The 15,168-nt window shown below is 51.8% G+C and overlaps 8 protein-coding genes across 8 annotated transcripts; 4 read left to right on the top strand and 4 right to left on the bottom strand.

Moving 5' to 3' along the window:
- Positions 1-134: 134 nt before the first annotated feature.
- On the top strand, positions 135-1,047 carry BJY04DRAFT_231287 (uncharacterized protein; the record flags this gene model as incomplete). The annotated part of the gene is made up of 2 exons (XM_073719487.1): positions 135-372; positions 443-1,047. 2 exons carry the CDS (start codon positions 135-137, stop codon positions 1,045-1,047), a joined length of 843 nt encoding a protein of 280 aa, XP_073566650.1.
- A 1,121-nt stretch (positions 1,048-2,168) lies between these two features.
- On the top strand, positions 2,169-3,609 carry BJY04DRAFT_222681 (uncharacterized protein; the record flags this gene model as incomplete). Its single annotated transcript, XM_073717467.1, has 3 exons — positions 2,169-2,414; positions 2,458-2,853; positions 2,902-3,609. The coding sequence occupies 3 exons, from the start codon at positions 2,169-2,171 to the stop codon at positions 3,607-3,609; spliced, it is 1,350 nt and encodes a 449-aa protein (XP_073566649.1).
- On the bottom strand, positions 3,300-4,405 carry BJY04DRAFT_199322 (uncharacterized protein). The gene is made up of 2 exons (XM_073712755.1): positions 4,135-4,405; positions 3,300-4,073 (listed from the first exon to the last, which is right to left on the bottom strand). Exons 1-2 carry the CDS (start codon positions 4,386-4,388, stop codon positions 3,701-3,703), a joined length of 627 nt encoding a protein of 208 aa, XP_073566648.1. The 5' UTR covers positions 4,389-4,405; the 3' UTR covers positions 3,300-3,700.
- Positions 4,406-4,689: 284 nt separating this feature from the next.
- On the bottom strand, positions 4,690-6,116 carry BJY04DRAFT_231286 (uncharacterized protein; the record flags this gene model as incomplete). Its single annotated transcript, XM_073719486.1, has 2 exons — positions 4,690-5,029; positions 5,074-6,116. 2 exons carry the CDS (start codon positions 6,114-6,116, stop codon positions 4,690-4,692), a joined length of 1,383 nt encoding a protein of 460 aa, XP_073566647.1.
- Positions 6,117-8,336: 2,220 nt separating this feature from the next.
- On the bottom strand, positions 8,337-9,849 carry BJY04DRAFT_231282 (globin-like protein; the record flags this gene model as incomplete). Its single annotated transcript, XM_073719485.1, has 1 exon — positions 8,337-9,849. The coding sequence occupies exon 1, from the start codon at positions 9,603-9,605 to the stop codon at positions 8,337-8,339; it is 1,269 nt and encodes a 422-aa protein (XP_073566646.1). The 5' UTR covers positions 9,606-9,849.
- On the bottom strand, positions 9,723-10,191 carry BJY04DRAFT_210335 (GFA family protein; the record flags this gene model as incomplete). Its single annotated transcript, XM_073714238.1, has 2 exons — positions 9,723-9,995; positions 10,042-10,191. 2 exons carry the CDS (start codon positions 10,189-10,191, stop codon positions 9,723-9,725), a joined length of 423 nt encoding a protein of 140 aa, XP_073566645.1.
- A 485-nt stretch (positions 10,192-10,676) lies between these two features.
- Positions 10,677-12,458, top strand: BJY04DRAFT_222676 (uncharacterized protein; the record flags this gene model as incomplete). The annotated part of the gene is made up of 7 exons (XM_073717466.1): positions 10,677-11,039; positions 11,088-11,356; positions 11,398-11,470; positions 11,517-11,784; positions 11,835-12,173; positions 12,218-12,324; positions 12,369-12,458. 7 exons carry the CDS (start codon positions 10,677-10,679, stop codon positions 12,456-12,458), a joined length of 1,509 nt encoding a protein of 502 aa, XP_073566644.1.
- Positions 12,459-12,920: 462 nt separating this feature from the next.
- Positions 12,921-13,428, top strand: BJY04DRAFT_199312 (uncharacterized protein). Its single transcript, XM_073712754.1, has 2 exons — positions 12,921-12,977; positions 13,027-13,428. The coding sequence occupies exons 1-2, from the start codon at positions 12,957-12,959 to the stop codon at positions 13,357-13,359; spliced, it is 354 nt and encodes a 117-aa protein (XP_073566643.1). The 5' UTR covers positions 12,921-12,956; the 3' UTR covers positions 13,360-13,428.
- The last annotated feature ends 1,740 nt before the right edge of the window (positions 13,429-15,168 follow it).

Genomic DNA, 15,168 nt, shown 5'->3' with positions numbered 1-15,168 from the left:
TCCGCTGCTGTAGGCTCGCCACATCCGTCAGTCTGATATCAACCATGATGTCAATGACAGGTTACAACTACTCCCAGAGTCTCACACGATGCAGTTACCATAACATATATATCAACCTATACAATCCCGATAAAATGCCCACACTATCCCAACACCCCCTGGAATCCCTCGGCCCAACCCACCCCCCCAGACTCGGCAGCACGCGCGCAAACCAAGTCCACGCCAAACACGTCAAAATCATCGTCCACGATCCCCTGGATCACGAAGCACCAGCCATCCTCCACGAACCCCACGACTACGACCCGGCCGAAGCAAAGAATGCCGCGGTGATTCTCGTCAGCGGGGCGGGGGGCGGCGTTAGCGGGCCGTCTGGTAGGTACACCCCCATCCACCTCACAATCTCATATTCCTATGGAATGGATAGTAATACGTCTCTGGAAAGGAATCTACACCTCCCTCGCCGACAAGCTCGCTCTGCTGATTGGTCTCCCCGTTGTAAGACTGGACTACCGCGTCCCTGCTAGAACGGAGTACTGCGTTCCTGATATCGTCGCGACGATGGACTACCTCGGAGAGAAGTATAACTCTACCCGGTTTGTGGTTGTCGGCTGGTCCTTCGGCGGAAGTCCCTGCTTCACCGTCGCAGCGGAGGACCCGCGGGTTTGTGGTGTCGCAACAATTGCGAGTCAAACGGCGCAGACGTCGGGTGTTAGCAAGCTTAGTCCGCGCCCGCTACTCCTTCTCCATGGAGATGGGGATACGTGTCTGTCGCATCGCTGCTCGGAGGAGTTGTATAGACAGTATGGCACGGAGGGAGTGAGGGAGATTAAGATCTTTCAGGGGGATAACCATGGGTTGTCGCGGAATGCGGCGCATGCAGAAGGGATGCTGTTTATGTTTGCGGCCAGGACGCTGGGGGTTGAGGGCGGGTTGACGGTCGCGGAGAGGAAGATTGCGGAGCAGGATTGGGTGGGGAGTGAGGGGGGTAGGGTGCTGGAGATGCAGGAGGGGCATGATTTCGAGGGGGATGAGGCGTTGAATTATTGATAGATGGTATTGAATAGGCTTAGGTTCATAGCTTGAGGAATATATATTGCCGTTTCACTATGATCGGTAGACACCCACAGAGGATATGCACCGTTGGCACAAGGAAAGCAGCGAAAGTAAGTCAAAGCATAGCCGGCCTGCAGATTCTTCAGGCTATCAATAGCTGGCATGCTACGAAAAGCCCGATCCTTAATTGTTCGCTTTCCAGTCATGGCCTCAAATCAACACCCAGGCTCACTACCTGCCCCTGACATCCTTCCTGGCATCATCCAACGTTCACCTGAGCCGATTGCACCTCCGTCAACGACAGTAGGACTCTAAGTGTCATCGCGTGGAGTCGAGGATTAGAAAGTTGTTGTCTGGCTGCTGTCGAGGTGAGGGAGCATTTCTTGGAGTACTGCTCCGTTGGATGGGACGCATGTACTGATGGGAAGACGACGCCGGCTACTCTAGCAGTCACTCAGCGAGCGAGCACAGATGTCTTTTGGCGAGCGACATAGGGCATGGGTTCTGTTTGGTTCTAAACGTTGTGCTAACCCTGGAGAGATCGGCTACAACAGGTATACGAACCATCTTCCAGCTCATCTTCAGTTTGATGTCAGTCATTCTTAGTCACTGAACGTGTTGAATCCCGCCCATCGACGATTGCAACTCGTGAAGCAAACAGGCGATGGCTTACTGACGAAGACTGTAGGTCGCCGCTGCTTCTTAGGTCCGAAGCCTGTACAACTTCACGCCGGTCGCTTTTTGGCGACCTGCATCGGCATCCAACACAACTTCAGGGCAGGCAAGTCTATTGAAATCGCCAAAGCATACCTCTGTCTGTTCATAATAATCGCGTGGGTGGTTGAACTCAAGTAGTCTCGACTGCTTCGATGCTCGGGCCAGGACCATCTCCTGGCTTTAGACCCCGGACCTACACTCGCACCGAGTATGATTGCCAGTAGATTTGCATTCTGCTTGACCATCTATGCGCTGGCCTAAGATGATACTGGTGGAGTCCTGAATCATGAACATCTGCTAGTAGTTAAGCGGACTAGGCTGAAGAACCCACACTAGCTGCTGCCTGCAAGCTTCTGCATAAAGGCCCATCTCCCGTGTTTACAGCTTTTCCCAGCAAGATGGAACTGCTCACCCTTCCAGCCGAGATCCTATCCAGGGTCTTGTCCTGGTGCGATGTCTCGTCTCGCAAAGCGCTGCGTCTCAGCAATCGCCTGTTGAACGAGGTGGGCAAGCGATGGGTTTTCCACACCATCCATGTGCTCCCCACCGACGAGAGCTGCGAGCGCTTCGAGAGCATTCTGGATCAGCCCGATCTTGCTGCTTTTGTTACCAAGATATATCTCAACACCTTCGATATAGACGCCGTATGTTCGTTCTCCCTGATACAGCCAAATCTAACCGTCGCAGGAAGATATCAGCGAGCTATGCGAGCCCCCTGACGACCCCGACGAAGATACCGGCCTCCCAATTCGTTTCTACAACCTGTTTGACCGTCTCTCGGAACTGCCACGTCTAAAGGCCGTCGTCCTGCGCTTCCAAAAGGATGCAACCTGGGAGATCAGCGACTGGGTCGACACCCCGCAAGAGGTCGAGCAGCGCGACGCCATCATGAAGCGCGGCATGAGAACTTTTGCATCTCTGCCCAATCCACTCAAAGACCTTGCTATTCGCGACCTGCAAGACATCAATACGTCCGATCCGACCGTGGCAGCCGACATTGCGACCGTGCTCGGTGGCCTGCAGAGTCTCCGGCTGAATCTCACCCACGAGCATCGCGAGCATCACGGCGAGATGGATTACAAGGTCAGCTCTTCACCCTATACTCGATATTCATTACTTACACTACCACAGAGAGACGCACCGCATGTCTTCTACCCGGAACTACCCACCATCTGGCTGAAACGAACAACCGCGAACCTGCAACACCTGACCATCTACTCAGCTCTCTACTGCGGTTTCTACCCCAAGCTCGACTTTCGCGACATTCACCTCCCCCAATTAAAGACTCTGTCTCTGGGAAACTACGGCTTCGTCCACGACTCCCAGCTCGACTGGATCCTCGCGCACGGCGCAACATTGACAGAGCTGTACCTCGAAGACTGCGGCATCATCCACGAAGTCTCAATCGGCAATTACAAGCAAACCCTCCTCGACCCCAGTGCTTTCGAAAAACGGCCGTATCAAGGTGATTACATGTATGCTTCGTACAACAAGCGCTGGGCAGACTACTTCCGCGCGTTCAAGGATAACCTTCCTAACCTCCAACACTTCCGCTACGGGCATGGAGATGGGTGGTGGGAGGATGATCAGCGGACGCCGTTTGAGACGGAGACAGAAGTGAAGAATAACTTTCATGAGGAGAGCTATATGGTTTTCTGTGATGGGTTCGGCCCGAGTCCGTATATGAGTGAGATGGTTTACCGGGTGCAGGAGGGGGATGGTATTAAGTACCAGCATGCGGAGAGGGTTACGGTGTCGGAGGAGGATAAGCAGGCGTTTCAAGAGTTGTGTATCACGCTCGGGCAGGCGATCCCTTCGTTTGAGCCGGATGATGAGTGATATCATGTCTTGTTGTAGCTGCATGAGTGATTCCATCGGCTACCATTCATTCCCCATGTTACAGTGAACTTGACAACAAACAGCTTCTATTCTAACCCTCCAGAACCGCTTCTTCTACACCCTCAATCTCAATCTTGATCTCATCAAACAGTAACCTCCCCGTATGCGACGCCCCGGAAAGCGTACAACCCGCACTAACATACAACAACTCCTCCTTAGCCTTCGGGGTAAAATCCCCCCGCAGATCCAACCACCGCTCTGAAATGTCATACTCGATCATCACGCTCGCAATCAGTCCCGTCGTGGCGTTTTCTCCGGTGTAGATGTATGCGCTGCAGTAGTTTGCCGTGGAGACGGCGGGGCCCCAGACCTTTGCACTTATAGCGTATGTAGAATCCGTGTTGAGGTCGTGGAGAGGTTGGTGAACTGTGTTGGCGCGGTTGCCGGGGGCGGTTTGCAGCCCGCTAGGTAGTGGTTAGTTTTCCATGGAATTGACTTGGTGGTGGTGGAAAGGCGTGAATGTACAGGTAGTAATCCCCCGCGTAGGCACCGGTGCCATTTAGGATCGTCGCGGCGTTGGCGTCGCTAGGGATCCAGGGGAAGAGAGTCCCTAGCTCGAAGCCGCCGTTGGCGATGATGGGGTTGAAAGGGGGTGCTGTTGCCATAGTGGTCAGGTTGTCTTCGACTACAAGAGAAATAGAGGTGTAGGAGTGTGCGTGAAGATCACCCGGGACCTTGCACCTTTTGTACCCTTCTTTTGCAGACGGCAATGCAGACATGAGCTTGGCCAGTCGTGTTTACTCGCCAATGATGAGCCTTGGAGTAAGACATGTAAGACGGATCGGCGGCGGCTGGGGCCAATGCCCGCTGGGTAGATGGAAGGATTCTCGTCACATTGACTTTGGAGCTGAAACCGGCGCTGAACAGGCCTTAACTGGGACTAAACTGTTTCAGTTGGATCAGCTACTACTGACGGTATGATCTTGATTACCTATCAGAGTTGGCCCATTGTTCTGGAAGACTCGCCAAACATTCTCACTAGCTCACAGAATATATAACCACGAAGGCAATTTTCTGCTTCTATATATGAGGAATCGACCCTAACCAGTCTACAGCGATATATGCGCCACTCGGCAACGCACGCATGGAAAGCACAGTCAATACAGCCAACCCGATACGAGCAAGGGTGTACACCAATATCAGCGGGAGAGGACCATAGATCTCCATCCAGGTATACTTCCCGTTCACATCCGCCAGGTTCTGCATGGACAGTGGCAGCGAGGCGCCGTTGTCTTTCAGCCATCGTAGCGTCAACGGTACCTGGGCAATTGCATTGATTGAAACGACCACGCCGAGGGCAGTGAGCGAGAACACCCTCCATGCGATCTTCTCGCCATAAGTAGGAAATGCAAACGTCCATCTGGTACAATTAGCGGCTGTCACTCAACAATCCAGGCAACGTACGCAGCGACATGGATACTACAGAAAAGAACTCCACACGCGGTTGCGAATGTGTTGAGCAGTGTCTCATCCCGGACTGATAATCGCTTATACGCCCGTGTCATCGAGCCCTGCGCCGGCTGGTCCACTGCAACAGTCTGCAGCATCTTCCCAACCGACAGAAATCCCTTGCCCGTTCCATCCCTGTTAGGAATCACCCGGCGATGCCGCCACTGATACTTCCGACTGTCTGTAACCGCCCGAATCTCCTCTGGCAGATCCTCACGCGTATACCTTAACGGAAGAACAATAGGCACCGTCATATCCTGCGGCTTATGCCACCAGCAGGCATAGATCATAATCGCACAAACCAGATACGACAGCGCGGAGAACTCAAACGGCGTAATCGGCAGGCCGTAGCCCGCTCGCGCAATGATATTCGCCGTCAGCCACGTACTCTGACACACGGTGAACGCTTTTGCGAATGTATCTGTCTTTGCGCGGTCCTGTACCTCGCGGTCGGTAAAATCGCTGCATCGAACCACGCCGAGCTGAATCAGCTGAAGTATCTGGTCTTTGCTGACGTAGAACCACCACCCGTCTAGCGTTTCCAGTGTCAGGCCAGTCATATAAACAACCCACACCTGCGGGTAGGTCCACCGCGCATGCTCGGGATATAAATCAACCTGTTCACTGCCGCTGCCATTCCCACTGTCCACACTAGCAGGAAGCGTCTTCGTCCGATTAAACAGCCACGACGCCGGCTCCTCAACACTGCGATCACGAGTATCCTGCGCCTCATTACACCGCTCCCGTAGACTCCTCACCTGCCAGAACTGCTCCGACGCCGTAAACACCAGCATCTCCGGCGCGAGGAACGTGAGGATCCACACCCATAGTTTCGCAGCGAAGATGAACCCCTCCGACCGGTTCTTTGCCGGGACGGACTGGTGCAGGACTGTCCAGGTGCAGGCGAAGATGGTGGTTAGGCACGTCCAGATGATGTCCCAGGAGGAGCGGGACGGGTCGTTGAATTGCCAGCCTTGGAGGGTTGTTGTTGCGTTCATTTTGATGGGGGGGGGGGGGGGGGGGGGGGGGGGGGATTTGGGTTGGAATCAGAAGAAATGAAATGAAATGAAGCTGGAAGGAAGGTGGCCCCTGCGTTAATGCTTTATTTCGTTTCGTGTTGGCGCTTGCAGGGGTAGATTGTGGTGATTGGTTTGGTGGCTGCATCTTAGCGCTGGGGTTTTGCCAGGTGAGTGTGTTGGAGTCTGCTTATTGTTGGATACTGAGGCAGTCTGCTGGTTAGATCTCAATACTTGATCTAACCGACCCCTACGGAATCCTACGGAGTCGCACCTTAGTACGACCCCACCAGCCAGCCGGCCAGAGCGGCCACCCGGCCAACTTGTTTAGATGAAGCTATTTAAATAACAATATCTCAACAAATTTTGAAGATATCAAGCTATAAATATATGGAATCAAGAGCTCTGATTCGTCGCTTTCTTACGACTTAATTATTGTTTTTTTACGATAATTCCCCGTCGAATACACTTATCCGCAAGTCCAGCGATCGAACGCTTGTACTTTGCCCTTATTCTTATTTCTTCCTTCTCCTTATCGATTTCTTTGTTGATTTTCTTTATTTTTTTGATATCCCGACTGGAGATGATGCCGCCCGTCTGTACACGTCGTTTAGAAGCCGTCGCTCGCTCAGCGCGAGTTCTGTGGGCCTTAGTATACTTAGTAACTTAATCCTCAAGCGCTTTAGCGTACGAAGCTAATTCCACGGCGCCCTTTGCTATCTGATCTAAATGATCCATAAAGTGGCCGTAGTTAAAGTCCTTTAGATGCACTATTTTATCCCTTATTAATTAGAATTTTTCTGCAGTTTTTGGTGTACTACCTGCCGATTTAATATAGTAGCTTCGTACTATAGAGGGCGTTGTCAGCGCTGGCAGAGCAGGTAGTGCATCTAGAACGACTGAAGGCTTAAATAGATATATCCTAGTTAGCTTGAAGCCATGCCTTATAGTTGTTTTCTTAAGAGTTTTAGTACGAATTTCCCCTAGGGCATGGAGAAATTTAACTTTCGTAAACTTTGAGCAGCCGGAGTACGTTGCCGCCGCCACGGCGTTGGAATGATACTGCTTGTAGGCGTGAAAAACTCCAACATCAAGCGGCTATAGGAAATGGCTTGTATGCGGAGGCAAGAAGAATATAATAATACCGTGTTGCTCACAGAACTGTACGAATTCAAATATTATATAAGATCCGTAGCCGTCGCAGATGAGGAGACTTTTCGTGCCTCGCCGTCGCTTGTATATATCACGCCAGAATTTCTGTATCCACGTAAAAGCGAGTGTATCCGTTATGTAGCCACTATCGGAGCACCCTATATAGTACTCTCCGTCCACCGTACTAACGTCAAACCATCCTAATAAGATACATTAGGATCCCATTAAAATAGTTGGCGGAGCACACCAGCCAGCTGTATTCACGGCCTTAATAACACTAATATATTCACGATTAGTGGAGAGGCCGACGTGAGGCTTATTAGGATCCATATCGCGAGTCACTATCCATTAATCCCTGGCAACGCCAATTTAGAAGCCAGTTTCATCGAAATTCCATATATCCTCGGGGGGGAAGCTGGCGATAGTATCATTCAACTTCTTAAACCATGCCTGTATCTCTTCACAATCCTTAGCCCGCTTGCGATCAAGTTCTATAGCTCTTCCGCGACGTTTATGGTACTGGGAGTACCTATCGAGCCACCGGTTGAACCACTGAGGGCCGACTTTTGGGGCATTACCAGTACCTGTATAGGCCTCTTTAAGAATTGAATTGGCAGCGTCCTTAGCTATTTGGGGCGATGGCGTTATTAAATTAGCTTCTAGGAAGTCCAAATAGCGACAAAATGCCTTATCCTGACTTGGGGATAGCTTCAAGTTTGTAGGATTTCGATCTTTTAAAGAACCGCGCCCTTTCTATCGCGCATCAAGGGTCCGCCTTTTTACATCGAATTTGAGGGCAGTTTAGGAGATATTTGGATCTTTCTGGGTGTCTAACGCGCGGATCGCCTTCTGCATTCGATTCTCATAATCCTCGTTAAATTTAGGCATGTTGTTGTTGAGATATCGCGTGTTAAAGTTGAGGTGTTGATTTTACGAAAATTTTTAATGAGTTGGCCGGGTGGCCGCTCTGGCCGGCTGGCTGGTGGGGTCGCACTAAGGTGCGACTCCGTAGGATTCCGTAGGGGTCGGTTAGAATAAATACAATCGTAGTTATGAACTCGGCGACCCAAACACCTCCATATGGATCCGACTCGACGGCACCCCCAGCTTTTCTAGACCTTGACTCTGCGCTTTCATGAATGGCTGCGGACCACAGATATAATACTCCGCCTCGGGCAGCAGCACCTTTTCCTTAATCGTTGCGACATCAACCCTTCCAACATAATCATAGTCCACCCCCTTCTTATCATCCTCCGTCACCTCATAGAAAACCGCCTTGCTAACCTGCTCATTCTCCGCCACAACCTTATCCAGCGTATGCTTCATCGCATGAACCCTCCCACTCCTAACAGCATGAACAAACACCACGGGCCGCGAAGGCGACAAATTCGTAACAGTCTTCAACATCGCCATCATAGGCGTCACCCCAACCCCCCCACTCACCAGAACAACCGGACAGTTCGAATTCACATCGAGCACGAAATCCCCAAACGGCATGCTGATCTCGACTTCCGACCCCTCTGGTAGTGATTCATGCAGGACATTCGAAATCCGCCCCGCCGGCCGCGCTCCACTCGCGAACTCCTTCTTCACGGAGATCTGGAAATACATCCTGTTCGGGATATCGGAGAGGCTATACTGGCGTGGTTGGTAGATGTCTAGCTCAGGGATGAACACGCGCACGCTGACGAATTGGCCTGGTTTGTATGTGGGTAGGTCTCCCTTGTCCTGCGGGACAAGGTGGAAGGTGATGATTTCGTCGCCTTCGTGGAGTTTATCGCTGATGAGAAATTTGCGCCAGCCGGTCCACCCGCCGGGGGTTTGGGAGGCTTGCGTGTAGAGGTTCGTTTCGAAGGAGGTGAAGATTTCAGTCAGGTGGGCGTACGCTGCGGACCAGGCATTGAGGACCGGGGCGGTTGCTGCGTCGCCGAGGACTTCTTTGATTGCGGCTAGTAGATGCTCGCCCACGATCGGGTACTGGTCTGCTGTTACCCCAAGGCTGGCGTGTTTATGGCCGATGCGGGAGACTGCCGTTGCAAGGGCCTCGGGGTGGTCGATGTTGCTGGCGTAGGCCCAGACGGCGTGAGCGAGAGCGGCTGGTTGTTCCCCTGTGGCTTGGTGCGCCCGGTTGAAGATGTTGTTTAGCTCGGGGTGGGCGGGAAGCATGTTTTTGTAGAAGAGGGTGGTGATTTCGACGCCATGTTTTTCGAGGGCGGGGATGGTGGCTTTGACGATGTCTTTTTGTTGCGCTGTGAGGGTTGCGTATGTTCGAGGCACAACACCGCGATACAGTGTCCGTCGTATGATATTGTACAGCATGTCGAGGAGATATGGTGTGAGAAAGATACGGTGGGAGAAGCAATCAAGAGGTGAGAACCGTGACGTTTAAGTTGTGATGTCATGACTCCGTCCGAGAGTTTATCTCTCTATAACCATCTATTGAGTCTCTAATTTCTTTCCGCTATGCTCGATCTTCAGCCAGTTGCGACGATTGCGACACCAAACCTCGAGCGTCGGCTGTGCGTCGCTGCGATCGTCCATTGTGCCGCTGGCGACGGACACCAGGCCGGCCTCGCGCAGGTCGGCAGTCTGCTGGAAGAGCGACGATCCGCAGACTTTGCAGAACGATCGGGTCAGTACCTGGCCGCTATTCGTCCCGCGCTCGTTATATGTCTGGATTGAGTCGTGGCCGTGCACGATTTTGAAGTTCTACCATGATCAGTGGGCATCGTGAATATCCCCGAACATCACGTACCTCATTCTTGTACCAGCAGTTTGCGATAAATGCCGAACCGCTGAACTGCTGGCAGCTGTCGCAGTGGCAGATGGAGCATTTCTCGGGCTTTCCGTATAGCTCGTATTTTACGGCTTCGCAGAGACAGGTGCCGAAGTTGTCTGCTGGCATCGTGGGTTGTTGGTTGACAGTGAGCCAGCAATAGTTATTCGGAATCCCGGGGTTTTATAGGATGGCGTATGACGTAGCAAGATTGTCTAGGTAGGTAGGTACTCCAAATTCAGCAAGTTTCGAGTCTCCCCGCCCCTGACAGTTCGTTCTAAATTAACAACAGGGTCCGTGAAGAACCCAGATCCTGCAGCCAAGTCGCATGACCTCCCCTTTGATTAATCCGCCTGTCATTGCAGAGGAATTGATTACGTCTTCCATAGAGATGTCACAGTGACAGTCAGCCACAGCTCTGCGGGGAAGCCTGTCGTATTACTCCATCTACTGTGACTAATGTAGCTAACGTCTGGGCGTCTCACGCAAAGGAAGCTGTCACTCACATTTGACATCGTTCCTGCCTCGGCCGTCGTGAGAATGTGAAAGGCTCTGGCTATAAGAGGACGGAAATATACTGAAGAAGATCCAATACTTCAACTACCAACTGCAACATGCGCCTCCTCGCTTTGTTGACACTGGTTGCGCCCCTCGTGGCAGCGGCCCCATATAATACCTTTGACGGTCCGGGCTTCCCCGCATGTAACGATGTCGCCGCTGTGTACGCCCCAAACTCTATAGATGAGATCCAGTCGCTCGTGCACGATGCCATCAATGCTGGACAGCTCGTGCGCGCGTCCGGAAAGGCCCACATGTGGTACGACACCATGTGCTCTGACGATCCCAACACTGTCATCATCCAGACGGAGCGGGTCAATGAGATATACGATCTGGACTTGCAGGCGGGTACGGTGATGATTGAAGCGGGTGTTACTTTTTTGCAGCTCGCGGAGTATTTGCATGAGCGGGGGGCTTCTGTATGTCCCAGCGACAGTAGAGGAGATGACAGAGCTAATGTTATTCAGGCAGGATATACCTTGGTTAACTGGAATATCACACTCGCAGGATGCGTCGCGATGGGTGCGCATCGATCATCGCTTAAAGAAGACTCGATGGTTGCTGCCGGTGTCCTCGCTCTGGACATCATCGATGGCGAGGGCAATCTTCGCCATCTGGAGCGCGACGATAGCGAGGAGTGGCTTGCTGCGTCAACCTCGCTTGGTCTTCTGGGAATTATTGTGCGGATGAAGTTCAAGATCTATCCAGACTTCAAGGTCTACGCGAACCAGACAACGTATGTGCATTCCCGTTGCTGAATGCAAGCTAACTTGACAGATTGGATGACGACGATGTTTTGAACGGCGACATCTATGGCATGATCGCACCGTATGCCACTGCTAATTTTTGGGTATGTTGTATCGCTTTATTCGAGTACAGTTGGCTGACTATGATAGTGGTGGCCATATAAGAGAAAATTCCATCTCCGAGTGTACGATCCCGTTGAGGAGGATGTCAGTGAGCAACAGGGATTCCAGAATACCTTTTCAGTCACAGGAATCGAGGCATTCGCCATCAAAACGCTATGGAACAGCGGCCGATGGTTGGCTACGTCCAACATGCTGGCCGAGGATATCCTGTTCGGCCAGTGGGAGTCTCCCAACTTCCGTGAGAAGACAACTAACCAAGACATCAACGAGTGGCCAGTATACGGGTGGAACTATGGTGAGTGCTGTCATAGTATAACCAAATGTAAATACTCGCTAACGGGGTAGATGTCCTTATCGGCGGCCTCTACCCCGACCAGCAGCCCGTGTGGGAGCACGGCCTCAACGGCTATACACTCGAGCTCGCTTTCCCCGTCACCCAGGCAAACGCCGTGCTTAAACGAGCCCGACAGTTATTCGACGAGGAGCTGAAGCGACTGATCGTGATGACCTCAACCTACCGCACCGGTATCAACATCAAGTTCGGCCGGCCATACTTTGACTTGCTCGGTCAAGTAACATACAACACCTCCGATGGCGCGGACTGGTCACAAGGGGCGATCATGTTTGACTTTCCCACCTTCAAGCCAACGGTCGGCGACGGGTCGCGCTTTAACGAGCCATTCTGTAAGTCTCAGCATTGATGGTGGCTTAGTTGCTAATTAAGGTAGACGCAAAACTCGAAAAGGCGCTGATCGCCGAGTTCCCTTGCCGGCCGCACTGGACGAAGAACACTCGAGAGGTATTTGAATTGGCAAAGAACAATATCGATCCCGATGTGAGTTCCTTATACCTATTAGCGACAAGATACTGACTTTCTAGCACATTGCGCGCTTCAAGGCGGTTCGCGAGCAGTTCGACCCGAATGGACTGTATCGGAGTGTGGTGGGGGAGATTATTGGTGTCTACTAGGCCATGTAGATTGAGTACTCCAAAGAGTAGTAGTGCAATCCGACGGTCACCTCCGTGACTAGAGCAGGTACCCTGGTCCGAACCACTCGCACTCCGTAGGCGAACTCCATTCATAGTTTAGTTTAGGGGCTGATTAATGCTGACGGATTGCCCGACAATAGCCTATTCTCATCTTGGAGAATCCACATCTCCTCAGGGCGCGACTCCCAGGCTCGCTTTACGGCCCCAAGCGGGCTCTAGCGGTCGTAGTGAATGTTCTGACCATTCAGATGTTGAGAGACAGCGGATGTATGAGCGGAAATATGCAGTGAGAATATAGTAGATTCACACCCAAAGCCCGGACTTCTTCCGGCGTCTGGTACTCGGGGTTGGAGATGTACTCTGTACCTGAGCCACATCAGCAGAGTGCAGGTATAAAACCCACTCTCCTCCCATAGTTCGCTTCATTATCTCAATCTGAATCACAAATCTGCATTCCAATCATCCTCAGCTGTCAAGATGTTGTCCACAATCAACAAGGTAAAATACCCATATCCGAATCCACTCCAATATACTAAGACTTCTATAGACCCTCCTCCTAGCCACCGCTCTAGCAACAGGAAGCACCGCCCTCGTAATCGCCCAGTTCGAGCGGTTCTTTGAACCTACCTGCACCAGCGCCATCGGCGGCGCTACCGTCGCAGAGACCTACTGCGTGAATGTCGAGGACTGGCCGTCGCTTAGCCACGAGGCGTTTGTTACCGGTGGAGAGTGTGAAGATCCCAATACGTCGCCGGTCCTTAGCTTGTTTGGGGAGCCTGGGTGTGAGACGGACTTACTTACGAGCTTTGCGGTTGGTGAGGACGCGGAGTGCCTGCAGAAGGATATTACGGTGAAGAGTTTGAGTCTTGCTTGTGTTTAAATGGATGTGGCGATTGGGAGAGTTTGAGGTGTAAGAGATGAATTGGAGGTTGGCAGTGATGGTGATGGCTATAGTTATAGGAGAGGGGTGTATTCTATCTAGAGCACGGAAGCCAATAGAATTTCATCAGACACTGGGTTCTTTTTCTTGAGGAGTGCAGGTTACAGCACGCCTGACCTTGCATAGTGTTTCCGTGCTGTATTCCGGTTAGATTCCGTCGGTTAAGAAAGGCATTGGGGATAATACTGTCTGTCGCTGCCTTTGCCGTTTTCAATAAAATCCAATGTAGGGTCTGGAGTCATCAAACACAAGCCAACCAGCTGCATAATCCACAGCCACTAACTAGATTACAGGCGAATGGGACACATACTGGGAACGGAGTACTCAAAACTAGTGATTTAGCAGCAGCAACAACCCCGCCTTCCCCGCAGTTCATCGGAAACTGCGCTAGAGCTTGTACATCCAGTGCCTAGTCGGAGGAGGTAGTCCAATCGCAGCTGCCACCGTCTGTCCCGGGTATATCTACCCCTATTTCTTTGAGGACCTCTTGAGATGCGTAGACGAACCTCCTTTATGATCTCCCCAGGCATGATCCTGGTTTGGAGATGATGGATGCGGACGCATTGCTTACAGGCTGAAGTAACCACCCTTCTAGCGGCCTCTAGCAGGTACAATCAATTGGGTGCTATTGAGATAACAGAAAAGACCGGAGGTTGACTGTGCAGTCTGCAAGTGAGAACATAGTACAATCGGCATCCAATCCGGGGCCATCCAATATTCCGTATCAGACTGGCTTACCTGAACCCATCCTCAGCAGACATGGCCATAAAACCCACTATTTTCCCCAGCAATTCTAGCCCTGGGACGTGCTATCTCTTTCATTCCACTCCAGACCAATTATCATGATTTCCGCAGCCACAAAGGTACAGCATTCTCCTCTATTCCATTCATGCTAACATCCCCTCAGACCTTATTCCTCTGCACAGCCCTAGCAACGGGTAGCACCGCTCTCGCCACCGCATTATTCCATCGATACTCCGACGGCGCCTGCAGCAGGAGCAGCGCCCTCGGCCGTACAACCGTGACTGAAACCTACTGCGTGGATGTTGAAGACATCTCATCGTCTAGCTATGATGCTTTTGTGACAGAAGCGTGTGCAATTGCAGACTCGTACGCTGTGGTTCAATTGTTTGGGGCACCGGGGTGCGAGGCGGAGGCTATTGAGAGCTTTGTTGTTAGTAATAACCCGCAGTGTGTGACGGCGGATGTTACGGTGCGGAGTCTGTCGCTCTATTGTTCTGGGGGCGGCAATGGTGGTGGCTAGATGGGTTTGGAAAGATGGTTGGTGGTTATCCTCTGTATCGAGGAAGAGTCGAGGGGGATGCACATACATATTTTACTTAGGCAGTTTGACTGGCATACCTGGTTCTTTTCCTGTCTCGTGGACTCTACAGCAGGCCTGACCTTGTTTAAGATTTTTCATCCTATGAAGAACGGCAGTAGCGGGCAGTATTGTTCCTCCTTGCCTTCACATCATCTATTGGATCCCACCGCTATATTACTTCGAATCGGCTACAGAGGATGCTTAATACTCGCAAGGCAATCTTGACAGCAATCATTAAAGCAGTAGTAGCCCCGCAGATCGGTCAACAAAGCATGCTCGCTCCCGCCCGATTTTCGGTGCATCTACCCCCGCCTCGAACTGCTCGCGAAGGGTCAACGAATCTCGTAAAGAGTACCTCCAGGCATAATCCCTGGTTCGGAGGCGAATGCTGCAGGTGACCATCTCGGAGAAGGCCGATTTCTTTT

The sequence above is a fragment of the Aspergillus karnatakaensis genome (genome assembly GCF_047715665.1).
Source record: "Aspergillus karnatakaensis strain CBS 102800 unplaced genomic scaffold BJY04scaffold_62, whole genome shotgun sequence".
Lineage (NCBI taxonomy): Eukaryota > Fungi > Ascomycota > Eurotiomycetes > Eurotiales > Aspergillaceae > Aspergillus > Aspergillus karnatakaensis.
Note: the sequence above shows the minus strand (reverse complement) of the source record. Positions and strands in the feature narration are given on the sequence as shown.

Excerpts from the sequence above, each read along its gene's own strand:
- BJY04DRAFT_199322 (XM_073712755.1), bottom strand. The coding sequence starts at position 4,388 with ATGTCTGCATTGCCGTCTGCAAAAGAAGGGTACAAAAGGTGCAAGGTC. Across the intron at positions 4,074-4,134 it reads TACGCGGGGGATTACTACCT|CGGGCTGCAAACCGCCCCCG; the intron begins GTACATTCACGC and ends ACCACTACCTAG.
- BJY04DRAFT_199312 (XM_073712754.1), top strand. The coding sequence starts at position 12,957 with ATGTTGTCCACAATCAACAAG. Across the intron at positions 12,978-13,026 it reads TGTTGTCCACAATCAACAAG|ACCCTCCTCCTAGCCACCGC; the intron begins GTAAAATACCCA and ends AGACTTCTATAG.